Source organism: Salvelinus fontinalis, chromosome 4 (genome assembly GCF_029448725.1).
Source record: "Salvelinus fontinalis isolate EN_2023a chromosome 4, ASM2944872v1, whole genome shotgun sequence".
NCBI classification, from domain to species: Eukaryota; Metazoa; Chordata; class Actinopteri; order Salmoniformes; family Salmonidae; genus Salvelinus; species Salvelinus fontinalis.
The window spans coordinates 6,665,636-6,679,763 of NC_074668.1; the positions used below are offsets into that span (position 1 = coordinate 6,665,636).

General features: G+C 44.3%; 2 protein-coding genes and 1 long non-coding RNA gene across 3 annotated transcripts in view; 2 read left to right on the top strand and 1 right to left on the bottom strand.

Moving 5' to 3' along the window:
- The first annotated feature begins 2,299 nt into the window (after positions 1-2,299).
- hspb3 (heat shock protein, alpha-crystallin-related, b3) lies at positions 2,300-4,022 on the top strand. Its single transcript, XM_055918661.1, has one exon. It carries the CDS (start codon positions 2,763-2,765, stop codon positions 3,303-3,305), a length of 543 nt encoding a protein of 180 aa, XP_055774636.1. The 5' UTR covers positions 2,300-2,762; the 3' UTR covers positions 3,306-4,022.
- A 2,694-nt stretch (positions 4,023-6,716) lies between these two features.
- On the bottom strand, positions 6,717-9,745 carry LOC129853026 (uncharacterized). Its single transcript, XR_008759064.1, has 3 exons — positions 9,369-9,745; positions 7,271-7,783; positions 6,717-7,161 (listed from the first exon to the last, which is right to left on the bottom strand). It is a non-coding gene; the product is annotated as an uncharacterized LOC129853026 (long non-coding RNA).
- The window catches only part of LOC129853025 (sorting nexin-18-like), a 33,257-nt gene continuing 27,907 nt past the window's right edge, over positions 8,779-14,128 (top strand). The window contains exon 1 of the mRNA XM_055918662.1: positions 8,779-10,189. Coding sequence (XP_055774637.1) covers positions 9,141-10,189 — 1,049 coding nt within the window. The 5' untranslated portion in view covers positions 8,779-9,140. The remainder of the gene's footprint in view (positions 10,190-14,128) is intronic.

Consider the following 14,128-nt stretch of genomic DNA (forward strand, 5'->3'; position numbering starts at 1 on the left):
CATTGAAGGGACTGCATTGGAGAAGGTGTAACGTTTTAAGATCCTTGGCGTACACATCATGGACAAACTGAAATGGTCCACCCACACAGACAGTGTGGTGAAGAAGGCGCAACAGAGCCTCTTCAACCTCAGGAGGCTGACGAAATTTGGCTTGTCACCTAAAACACTCACAAACTTTTACAGATGCACAATCGAGAGCATCCTGTCGGGCTGTATCACCGCCTGGTACGGCAACAGCTTCGCCCTCAACCTCAAGGCTGTCCAGAGGGTGGTGAGGTCTGCACAACGCATCACCGGGGGCAAACTACCTGCCCTCCAGGACACCTACACCACCCGATGTCACAGGAAGGCCAAAAAAGATCCTCAAGATCCGCTATCATCCAGAAGGTGAGGTCAGTACAGGTGCATCAAAGCTGGGGACGAGAGACTGAAAAACATCTTCTATCTCAAGACCATCAGACTGTTAAACAGCCATCACTAACTCAGAGAGACTGCTGTCAACATACAGACCCAATCACTGACCACTTTAATAAATGCACTTAATAAAGATGTCATTAGTCACTTTAAATAACGCCACTTTAATCATGTTTACATACCCTACATTACTCATCTCATATGTATATACTGTACTCTATACCATCTACTGCATCTGGCCTATACCGTTCAGGCCATCATTCATCCATATATTTATATGTACATATTCTTATTCATCCCTTTACACTTGTGTGTATCAAGTAGTTGTTGTGAATTTGTTAGATTACTTGTTAGATATTACAGTGTTGTCGGGAACTAGAAGCACAAGCACTTCGCTACACTCGCATTAACATCTGCTAGCCATGTGTATGTGACCAATAAAATGTGATTTTATTTGACATGGCAGCTGCACAACATGGTTAGCAAGATGTAGCGAGATGTGTGACCTGTTGCCACAACAAGAGGACAACCAGTGAAGAACAAACACCATTGTAAATACAACCTATATTTATGCAGATTTATTTTCCCTTTTGTACTTAAACTATTTACGCGTTGTTGCACCACTGTACATAATAATAATCTAACATTTTGAAATGTCTCTTTTCTTTAATTTTTACTGTTAATTTCCGATAGTTTATTTCACCTTTATTTATTATCTATTCCATTTGTTTTGGCAATGTAAACATGTTTCCTACGCCAATAAATCTATTTTAATTGAATTAACTGAGGGACTTACACTTTTCCAGAGGGCTCTCAAGACTCCACCCCCTAGTAACCACCCTTGGCAACCAATCAGAACGGTCCGGGCCAAAGGTGTGAATGACTGGGGGGGGGGACGGTAGATTCTGCTGGGGGTTAGAGAATCCTAAAGTAGAACTCTAACTCCCATGGCGCCAGAGAGATGGTTTTATAGGACTATCTACACTCATGTTGCTGCCTCCATTAACATAAACAAGTACATTCTTCACACAAAAAAAATACTTCATTTGGCGAGACAATAATATGCTGCAAGTTCAACAAATGCTTTTAAAAAACTCCTATTAGGCTTAGGAAGGTGTTCCTAATGCTTGGTATACATAGTGTATATCCCCATCATATCTCTCAGAACAGTACCATGGTCATTTTATTATTATATTAAGTGTGTAAGGAAACATATGAGACATTAGCTCTTTGGCCTAATAACCGAAAGGTTGCTAGATGGAATCCCCCGAGCTGACAAGGTTATAAAAAAAAACCTGTCGTTCTGCCCACTGAACAAGGCAGGTAACCCACTGTTCCTAGGCCGTCATTGTAAATAAGAATTTGTTCCTAACTGACTTGCCTGGTTAAATAATGGTTTATAGAATATGCTATCTTAGCTTCTGCTACATATATAACAGCCCTCTTATGTCCAGACCTGGCTTCAAATACTTTTTGAAATGAATACTTTATCTGGGCTTGATTGATCTTGCCTGGTCAATGGAACCAAATGAAAATAGTTTGAAAAGTGCAAACCCATCTGGTACTCCAGGCTAAAGCAAATGAAAATAGTTTGAAACATTTTAAATACAAATTTGAACCCAGGTCTGATCCCTTCCCACCGCTATTAGGACTTGAGAGGCCCACCCCCAGAAACGCCCACCGTCAGGCCCCACCCCCAGAAACGCCCACCGACAGGCCCCACCCCTAAAAACCACCCCCCAGAAACCCCCACCGCCAGGCCCCACCCCCAAAACCATCACCCCCAAAAACCACCACCCCCAGCCCCCCCCCCCGGCCACCACCCACCAGAATCACACGCTGTCCTTAATATAGACAGGTTTGGCATGATTTCAACTAACTGTCCGTCGAGCTCACTCCTCTGCCGTGCCACAGCAACGTGGGAGTCTGATAGAGCAACCACGGACCTATCACACGCTGTCCTATATATAGGCCTGGCCCGTCTCGATTTCATCGGACCGACTATCGAACTCAGTGACTCTGCCACAGCGATATACAAGAGGTTTTCAGACTGAGAGACTGCGAGCGACACGATCACAGACCCGCCAATCGCAATCCTCTGCTTTGCAATGGCAACAAAAATAGAAAAGTATTTCTGACTGACGAGTTTTTAACAATAGAAGATTTACTTTGGAAGCAAACCTCCAGTGTCCTATCAAGAGTTGCTGGATATCTTCTCATATTCCGTTTGCTCAGTTGTTCATGCACCTTGGTTTGAAAGAGACTTTCTTTTCTATCCTTGATTTGAGCGACTGTGAAGCTCACTCCTCTCTGCCACACAGCAGCAACACAAGAGGGCTTTCTGGGACATGGACTGGGAGGAAGGCAGAACCATGGAGGGACTGTCTATAACCCACTGGGTGAACAGCCCAGTCCGCCACCAGGCCCTGTTCCAAGGAAGGGACTTGGACGACTGTGTGGAGGACCATGACCTTTTCGCCCTACCCGGGCCTGCCTTCCCCGACCCTGGGGTAGTGAAGCCTGGCCCTGGGGTAGTGAGGCCTGCCCCTGGGGTAGTGAAGCTAGAAGCGGTCTGCGAAGGTACTGCCACATCCCAGCCCCAGCGGACTGAGCCTGTTTACCAGGTGCTTCTGGACGTGTCCCAGTTCAGACCTGAGGATATCATGATTCAGGTGTTTGAGGGATGGCTCTTGATCAAGGCTCAGCATGGAGCCAGAATGGATGAACATGGGTTTGTTACCCGAAGCTTCACCCGTCAGTACCCACTGCCTGAGAAACTACAGCATGCGGGGGATCTGAGGGCTCTGCTATGTCATGATGGGATACTGGTGGTGGAATCCAAGCAGAGAACACCTGTCAGGATACAACACAGTGAGGAGGACCCCTATTGATTATTGACTGTTGATTATTACTGTATTGATCAGGTAAGGATGAGGCCAGATCAGCTGCTACAGTACCACTAACATGAGTGATTGATTGATTCATTGTGTCTGTTATTTTCGTGTGAAGTTCAATTTTCTAATATTTCTCTAAACATTGTTATTGTAACGTTTCTATCTGACGCTACTTCGCTATAAAAAGCTGTTGGTGCTAATGTTATCGAATTATATAACGGCAGTAATGATATTTAAAAATCTATTTTCTGAAAATACGTTGTTTTTTTTTCCCCCCCTCCTCGCTTTAAAATGTTACTCCCAACTCCTCTCACCTCAATTAAAACAATGATGTGTTTCATTTGAACAGAAATATGAAGTGTTTATTTAATTTGGTAAATAGACAGAGGAAGTTCCTCTCCAGTCATTGAAAACGTATGATATCTATGACTACAATGGGAATGTTAAGCATGAGGCTTTCAGCATCACTGATCATGTTGTTTTTACACATTTTATCAGATTGCTTAGAAATTGTTGACGGAAGAGACGTAAAAACGTGAATAAATATTGTTATTAGATGTTATCGGTCTAAAGGCACTGCATCGCAGTGCTAGAGGCATCACTACAGACCCGGGTTCGATCCCGGGCTGTATCACAACCGGCCGTGATCGGGAGTCCCATAGGGCGGCGCACAATTGGCCCAGCGTCGTCCGGGTTAGGGGAGGGTTTGGCCAGGGGGGGGGCTTTACAAGTAGGCTGTAATTGTAAATAAGAATTTGTTCTTAACTGACTTGGCTAATTAAATAAAGGTTAAATAAAAAATGAATGTCACGTGATGCGTACACGTCATGTAGACATAGTGTACACGTCATGCAACGTGACACGGACACGTCAAGTGTCAGTTTGCTTGTAAATTTATTATGAACGATCTTACCATGAACGCCTTAAAAACGTCTACATGTACATGATTTTATTTTTTAAAAAATGAAATGGATTCCCAGAATAATCTAATCAATTTCATTTGTCGATTTAGCTAAAAATAGACATATCACCTCAATACAAAAAAGGGTTTGTTTGTTGGAGGTAGAGGGAAGTATCTAGTGACGCATTCAAAATAACTCGGAACTCGGCAATCTCCGACTTCCGACTTCAGTGCGTTCAAGACAACTTGGAGCCCGGGAAAAAACGAGCTCAGACTGGGATTCATTTTTTGCTTTGACCGGTCGTCGTCCAACTCGGAATTCCAATTCAGAAACTCTGGCATCTTTCTCTGACCTGAAAATCACTGATGTCACGATATGACCAAAAAGTCGGTTTATTGGTTTATTAAATGCTCCGCAATTTAGAATATTATTTGTAGGCTATGCCTACAAGCAAAAGACCAAAAAGATAGAATCGGTATGGGTCTATGCATAGAGCAAACAGCTTAACAGATAAACACTTTTTTTTTAATTCAGGAGAATCCCATTGAATCAGGCTATTCATTTCAGTAAAGTTTTGTGGTTACGCATAACCACCTGAGCCTAAACAGAAGCGAAAACACCCCAGCCTGTTTCGATCACAGATCATGATGAAACCTGAACATTTCAGCTGGTTGTCATTGATTTAGTCCACAATCGCATACAGATTTGATACACATGAAGACCTATATTTAATCTGGATTTGACACACAATAGCCTGACTAGGAATCCTGACTTTTCCCCCACGTCATATTTGTTACCAAGTAGGCTAATGTATTTATTTTCCTATTAATTTGCATAGACGAACCATTGCGATTCAATGTTATTTACCATCTTCTGCTTTTTATGAATAAACAGGCATCGGGGTAAAAAAATATATAATTTCAATGCTCCCCCCCCACACATTAATCTGACTTACTTTACAGATCACAAAAGTCAGCTAATTTCCACTCCATTCATAGGCAAATACATTTGATTCATACACTGGCTTGTCTGGCTGGCATGTTTTCATTTTAAACAAGTCTTCCCATATTTACACTGAAATAATATTATTTTAGTAGTCCTCTACTATGACTTTTCAAAAACAAATCATAGTTCATTAGCACACCCTTGTGGTTGAATATATATCTATTGTACGTCCTACGATACAACAATGAATAATGTTGAATTAACAAATACCATCAAGGGATACGTTACAACTTACAATAATGAACACCTTCATGAAAACAGCTGTAAAAACCAATCTGGCAATATTTTAGATTTAAATATATAAATGTAAATTAATTTATTTTTTTGTACATGTGTATCAATTTACTTTTAGATTTTATTGAACACTCACATGGCATCACAGACTGAGATACTGAATTCTGGTGTGTGGAATAGAGAGTAGGTGGGTGCTGTGTGGTTCAGCCTTTCACTTGGTTTTCAACAGGCAGTCAGTCTTTGCGGTGCTCGTGTTTTTAGCTACTCTGTGCGGCTCACATTATGTGCTCAGTATGATAGTGTTCTGGGTAACAGTGGGTTAACTGCCTTGTTCAGGTGCAGAACGACAATATATTTACCTTGTCAACTCAGGGATTCGATCCAGCAACTTTTTGGTTACTGTCCCAACACTCTAACCACTAGGCTACCTGCCGCCCCAGGTCACATAACGTGACCCAGCGGTTGGCCTTGACGTGACCCAGCGGTTGACCTTGACGTGACCCAGCGGTTGGCCTTGACGTGACCCAGCGGTTGGCCTTGACGTGACCCAGCGGTTGGCCTTGACGTGACCCAGCGGTTGGCCTTGACGTGACCCAGCGGTTGGCCTTGACGTGACCCAGCGGTTGGCCTTGACGTGACCCAGCGGTTGGCCTTGACGTGACCCAGCGGTTGGCCTTGACGTGACCCAGCGGTTGGCCTTGACGTGACCCAGCGGTTGGCCTTGACGTGACCCAGCGGTTGGCCTTAACGTGACCCAGCGGTTGGCCTTGACGTGACCCAGCGGTTGGCCTTCACGTGACCCAGCGGTTGGCCTTGACGTGACCCAGCGGTTGGCCTTGACGTGACCCAGCGGTTGGCCTTGACGTGACCCAGCGGTTGGCCTTCACGTGACCCAGCGGTTGGCCTTGACGTGACCCAGCGGTTGGCCTTGACGTGACCCAGCGGTTGGCCTTGACGTGACCCAGCGGTTGGCCTTGACGTGACCCAGCGGTTGGCCTTGACGTGACCCAGCGGTTGGCCTTGACGTGACCCAGCGGTTGGCCTTGACGTGACCCAGCGGTTGGCCTTGACGTGACCCAGCGGTTGGCCTTGACGTGACCCAGCGGTTGGCCTTGACGTGACCCAGCGGTTGGCCTTCACGTGACCCAGCGGTTGGCCTTGACGTGACCCAGCGGTTGGCCTTGACGTGACCCAGCGGTTGGCCTTGACGTGACCCAGCGGTTGGCCTTCACGTGACCCAGCGGTTGGCCTTGACGTGACCCAGCGGTTGGCCTTGACGTGACCCAGCGGTTGGCCTTGACGTGACCCAGCGGTTGGCCTTGACGTGACCCAGCGGTTGGCCTTGACGTGACCCAGCGGTTGGCCTTGACTTGACCCAGCGGTTGGCCTTGACGTGACCCAGCGGTTGGCCTTGAGACTATTTGGAGATAACAGTACCAACACTGGCCCAGGGGTTAACAGCATGGCGATGTCGTCCACCACGAGGAGGAAAATGTAAATAGTTATAATGTGAGATTTTTATATTCTCCTTAAACAGATGGTGAGCCCAGCTAGGAGCGAAACAGCAGGAAGTTGTCACAGGACTCGCCTTCCTTTTGTCTTTCTTCCAAACCAAGGCATTAGTCCGGATGTTCAAAACATTTTGTCCCCTTGATTATCCTCCGGTGGCTCTCATTCTGTTTCTCCGGCACCTTCTCCATGTTCGGTCTCACCTTGATTTAATAATAGAAATAAATGCAGTTATATTTTATGTTATTACAAATACATCTCTTATATATCTCTTGGAAAGACAGAAAATAAATTAACAGCAGACATTTTGACCTGGTCAAAAACCTCCACATCCTTCTCAGTCGCTGCTTGAAGGTGGTTTCTAGGTAGTTTTTCCTAGCCACCGTGCTTCTACATCTGCATTGCTTGCTGTTTGGGGTTTTAGGCTGGGTTTCTGTACAGCACTTCGAGATATTAGCTGATGTACGAAGGGCTATATAAAATAAACTTGATTGATTGATTGATGGTCCTCGAAGGTATTCTGATCTGGTTCAACAACTTGTATCAGTGATAATAAAGTATATTAGACAAAAACAACAATAGAAAAACACAAAGTCAATCACAAATGTTTCATACTACAGTATAGGCAATCATTTATACACAATTGGGTTGCTTAGCTCAGTAAATAGTCGCGGCTTCTGGTCCGTTGTCACCGCAGTCTTCCTCTTCTTCGTCTGAAGAGGTGTAACAAGGATCAGACCAATACGCAGCGTGGTAGAACTATGGTCAGAACGTGACGTCCGTACAGCAGGTGATAGGGGGAGTGTTCTGGAGGCCTGGACCCTGCTGTTGTGTGCAAAGATAAATACTTTCAGATTGTCCTCCCACCATTCCTGGTACCCGTCAAGGGACTTGCCCCATGGCAGAACCCGTTGGTCCGTTAACCCGTCAAGGGACTTGCCCCATGGCAGAACCCGTTAACCCGTCAAGGGACTTGCCCATGGCAGAACCCGTTAACCCGTCAAGGGACTTGCCCCATGGCAGAACCCGTTAACCCGTCAAGGGACTTGCCCATGGCAGAACCCGTTAGCCCGTCAAGGGACTTGCCCCATGGCAGAACCCGTTAACCCGTCAAGGGACTTGCCCATGGCAGAACCCGTTAGCCCGTCAAGGGACTTGCCCCATGGCAGAACCCGTTAACCCGTCAAGGGACTTTCCCCATGGCAGAACCCGTTAACCCATCAAGGGACTTGCCCATGGCAGAACCCGTTGGTCCGTTAATCCAAATCTGCAGTCATCATACATCTACACATTACATATAACTCACTCTACTATCAATGTCAATTTCCCCCAATTTTTTTTTTTACAAAATGTAATTTACTGGGGGCCAAGCTACATTTGGTTAACATCACGCTAGTAAACTGTTAAACGCTATTTTCGTACAAACATTAACACTTAACACATTTTATCGTGACATCGCATATTTACATATATTACCTGAACTAATCTGACTCTTTGTTGATAGAAAATAAAACAAATTGGATCCAAAAATGTTGTTGAAAAAAAAGGTACAGAAAGTTTAAACGCCATTTTTAATAACCTTCTCTTACATGTAAAACCATTAGCAATCTAGCCTAACTCCATTACTTTACAATGGAGAAAATACCCTTCCGTTTTTTACACGGGGGAAAAAAATGTACATTTCTAGCATTTACGGTTGAGATTTAACTAATAATATAAATATAGACACACCTTATGACTTTCATTAACACGCAGGCGTCAACACAGACGTTGGTATTATGTCATGTCAGTCAGACGTTCAATAGTAGGCGACAGCCACAGGGTGGTACGGTTGCCTAGACTTAATTCCGTCTCATATCACCCTCCATATCTACTCTGCCTGATTACGTGCGGTTGTTGAACGCGAGAAGGGAGTGTGTGATGAGTGAGACAGGAGCCACCACTGCAACTAGTCCTTTCAACTTTAAACGGCGAAGACTTGGACGAAATAACGGGATTTTATTGCACTTGTTATTTTTAAATGTACAGTAGTAAAAGACAACTGGATTGCGAAGTAGATCGCTTAAGGAGGGGCATTTAGGAGGGAGTGTGCCTACAGAAGTAGTGTAGTTTGTATATGCTAGCCCGTTAATAGTTTGCTGGCTATTGGAGTGCTAGACACTACACAGTCATTTGTTGAACTATGGCGCTCAAGGCGAGGGCTTTATACGACTTCAATTCCGAAAACACTGGGGAGATATCATTAAAGGAACATGAAATAGTGAGTTTGTACAGCGAACAGGACATTGAAGGATGGCTAGAAGGGTCCAACGGCAAAGGCGAGAGAGGTCTGTTCCCCGCGTCCTACGTCGAGATACTTAATAACGAGACCGCGTCCACGTTTAACAACAGCACATCAGAGGATACTTACCCGGGATCCCGATACGACAATATTCCAACCGGAGATTTCGGGGACACCTCAAATAAAACATTAAATCAAATTGAAAACTTGTCCAAATCATCAACATCGTCTGGGTTGACAGCGTCCTCACCGCCTGCCCCGGCGCAGCAGCAGCGCGGTTACCAAGCCAGCCAGGGCAGCGATGAAGACTGGGACGATGACTGGGATGACACCTCGACGGTGGCTGACGAGCCCGGGGTTGTTGGGGGAAGTCACCAGGGGGACTTTGATGGCAACGGATCGTCTACATACAGCGTGTCAACATCGTCTATGTCCAGAAGTGGCAACGTTCAACAAGCCAAGAGCTCTGCCACGGTCAGTAGAAACCTCAATAGGTTTTCAACATTTGTGAAATCAGGAGGGGAAGCGTTCGTGTTAGGCGAGGCAGCTGGGTTTGTGAAAGATGGCGATAAGATATGTGTTGTAACGGGACAATACGGTCCAGAATGGCAGGAAAACCCGTACCCCTTCGCCTGTACCATCGACGACCCCACCAAGCAGACCAAGTTTAAAGGGATGAAGAGTTACATTGCCTACAAGCTGACGCCCACCCACACACAGATCCAGGTAAACAGAAGGTATAAACACTTTGACTGGCTCTATGCCCGACTGGTGGAGAAGTTCCCTGTCATCTCGGTGCCCCACATACCGGAGAAACAGGCCACGGGGCGGTTTGAAGAGGACTTCATCTCTAAAAGGAGGAAAGGGTTGATATGGTGGATGAATCACATGACTAGTCACCCGGTCCTGTCCAAATGTGACGTTTTTCAGCACTTCCTCACTTGCAACAGGTAGGTTTCTCTCCTCTGCTCTCATCTCCTCGCCAGTCTGTTTCTATTTATTCTCTTGTCAGTTCCTTATGGAATTGTCCTGTCAAACATGACAATGAGTTGGCCAGAGCCCTTATACTACATTACGTGGTTGGAGAAATTAGCAAGCTAACTTTGATCAACTATTGAGTTCAACTCTGGATAAGAGGTACAGTGAAAGTGGCTCACATTTTTTAGCCAGTCAGGTACATTTTCAATGGCAATGAATCCTTCAGAACGAACCTGTTCTCAGGCAGGCTAACTCAGGGATAACTCCATTCGTCCTGAATTAAGTCTCTGAGCTGTGAGTTGAGGACCAATGAAATCAGATTCCCTCCCTCTCGCAAATATTGCATCATCATCCACTTTCATGTTGAGGAAGACAACCCGATTTAAATATTTGAATAACGTTACACGTTTAGTAATGACAGAATACGTTTGAAACGTCACGTGCAGTAAAACTTGTGTATGACCTAATAACATGATTATTTTTTCGATAGGTTTGGAGAAAAAAATGTTGCTTGTACATTAGGTTTGAACACTATCCAGATTGTCACACCTTCATATCGACCTTGTGCCATCCCTGGATGTTTGGGTAATAATCGGCACTGAACACTAGGGGCGCTATTTTCATACCCTACTGAGCTTCTGTAATCTAGAAGATTAGCAATTCCAATGTAATGTAAAATCTCATAGCAAATGACAGTCTCTGACAAACTATGTGCAGGACAGACATTCCAGCTCATAACTTTATACCAGACATTCCAGCTCATAACTTTATACCAGACATTCCAGCTCATAACTTTATGCCAGACATTCCAGCTCATAACTTTACACTAGACATTCCAGCTCATAACTCTATACCAGACATTCCAGCTCATAACTTTACACTAGACATTCCAGCTCATAACTTTATACCAGACATTCCAGCTCATAACTTTACACCAAACATTCCAGCTCATAACTTTGTACATGTAACTCAAAAAATGCTACTCACAGTTTGATGTACGAGCAAAACAAATATTAGACAGCAAGACTCTGGAATTATAGATAAACTTCTCCTTAGTGCAACCGCTGTGTCAGATTAAAACTTTTTTTTAAATAAAAAGCACACCATGCTTTAATCTGAGTACGGCGCTCAGACAGAAAAACAAGCCATACAGATAACCGCCATGTTGTGGAGTCAACAGAAGTCAGAAATAGCATTATAAATATTCACTTACCTCTTCATCAGAATGGACTCCCAGGTATCCCAGTTTCACAATAAATGTTTGTTTTGTTCGATAAAGTCCATAATTTATGTCCAAATACCAGGTGCAATCGGACCAAACTTACACTGTATCTTGGATAGGCAAAGAGTTGAAAAACTACAAACCTCCGATTTCCCACTTCCTGGTTGGATTTTTTCTCAGGTTTTTGCCTGCCATATGAGTTCTGTTAAACTCACAGACATCATCCAAACAGTTTTAGAAACTTCAGAGTGTTTTCTATCCAAATCTACTAGTAATATGCATGTCTTAGCTTCTGGGCCTGAGTAGCAGGCAGTTTACTCTGGGCACCTTATTCATCCAAGCTACTCAATAGTGCCCGTCAGTCCCAAAGAAGTTAACAAACACCATGTGACTGGGGCCTACCAGTAAGCTTCAAAATGAAAAATTATATGACAAGTGAAATGAAGAACATTATCTGCTAATGTATTACACTAGTTGACTGAAGGTATTTACTTAAAAAAATATTTAAAAATCACTGTATTGAAAACCATCCCATGGAGGCGGATTATTTAAGATGTTTGAAGATGGGCAGGGACTGTGCTGTCCTAGCTTCAGGGGGGAGCTGGTTGAACCATTGGGGTGCCAGGACAGGGAAGTGCTTGGACTGGGCTCAGCGGGAGCTGCCCAGTCCAAAGACACCTGAGGTGGCAGAACGTAGTGCTCGGGTTGGGGTGTAGGGTTTGAGCAGAGCCTGAAGGTAGAGAGGGACAGTTCCTCTTTCTGATCTGTAGATTAGCACCATGGTCTTGTAGTGGATGGGTTGGGGTGTGGGGTTTGAGCAGAGTCTGAAGGTAGAGAGGGACAGTTCCTCTTTCTGATCTGTAGGTTAGCACCATGGTCTTGTAGTGGATGCGAGCTTCAACTGGAGGCCAGTGGAGTGTGGAGAGGAGCGTGGTGGGAGAACTTGGGAAGGTTGAAAACCAGGTGGGCTGAACTTGGGAAGGTGGAAAACCAGGTGGGCTGAACTTGGGAAGGTGGAAAACCAGGTGGGCTGCAGCGTTCTGGATAGGTTGCAGGTGTTTTCTCCCACTTTTTCTGAAATATTTACATAACGTCACAAACCCACTATTATATTCTAACTATAGAATTAGAATAGTCATTCTATTTCCATCCAACAGTTTGCCCAAATGTTTCTCTCTAAATCGCAAGTCAAATCGCAATTGCAACATTTACAGTTGAAGTCGGAAGTTTACATCCACTTAGGTTGGAGTCATTAAAACTTGTTTTTCAACCACTCTACAAATTTCTTGTAAACAATCTATAGTTTTGGCAAGTTGGTTAGGACATCTACTTTGTGCATGAAACAAGTAATTTTTCCAACAATTGTTCACAGACAGATTATTTCATTTATAATTCGCTGTATCACAATTCCAGTGGGTCAGAAGTTTACATACACTAAGTTGACTGAACAGCTTGGAAAATTCCAGAAAATTATGTCATGGCTTTGGAAGCTTCTGATAGGCTAATTGACATCATTTGAGTCAATTGGAGGTGTACCTGTGGATGTATTTCAAGGTCTACCTTCAAACTCAGTGCCCCTTTGCTTGACATAATGGGAAAATCAAAAGAAATCAGAGAAGTCCTCAGAAAATAAATTGTAGACCTCCACAAGTCTGGTTCATCCTTGGGAGCAATTTCCAAATGCCTGAAGTTACCACGTTTATCTGTACAAACAATAATACGCAAGTATAAACACCATGGGACCACGCAGCCGTCATACCGCTCAGGAAGGAGACACGTTCTGTCTCCTAGAGATTAACGTCCTTTGGTGCAAATCAATCCCAGAACAACAGCAAAGGACCTTGTGAAGATGCTGGAGGAAACAGGTACAAAAGTATCTATATCCACAGTAAAACGAGTCCTATATCGACATAACCTGAAAGGAAGCTCAGCAAGGAAGAAGCCACTGCTCCAAAACCGCCATAAAAACTACAGTTTGCAACTGCACATGGGGACAAAGATCGTACTTTTTTGGAGAAATGTCCTCTGGTCTGATGAAACAAAAATAGAACTGTTTGGCCATAATGACCATCATTATGTTTGGAGGAAAAAGGGGGAGGCTTGCAAGCCGAAGAACACCATCCCAACCGTGAAGCACGGGGGTGGCAGCATCATGTTGTGGGGGTGCTCTGCTGCAGGAGGGACTGGTGCACTTCACAAAATAGATGGCATCATGAGGAAGGAAAATTATTTGGATATATTGAAGCAACATCTCAAGACCTCAGTCAGGAAGTTAAAGCTTGGTTGCAAATGGGTCTTCCAAATGAACAATGACCCCAAGCATACTTCCAAAGTTGTGGCAAAATGGCTTAAGGACAACAAAGTCAAGGTATTGGAGTGGCCATCACAAAGCCCTGACCTCAATCCTATAGAAAATGTGTCGGCAGAACTGAAAAAGCGTGTGCGAGCAAGGAGGCATAAAAACCTGACTCAGTTACACCAACTCTGTCAGGAGGAATGGGCCAAAATTCACCCAACTTATTGTGGGAAGCTTGTGGAAGGCTACCCGAAACGTTTAACCAAAGTTAAACAATTCTAAAGGCAATGCTACCAAATACTAATTGAGTGTATGTAAACTTCTGACCCACTGGGAATGTGATGAAATAAATCATTCTCTCTACTATGATTCTGACATTTCACATTCTTAAAA

Excerpts from the sequence above, each read along its gene's own strand:
- hspb3 (XM_055918661.1), top strand. The coding sequence starts at position 2,763 with ATGGACTGGGAGGAAGGCAGAACCATGGAGGGACTGTCTATAACCCAC.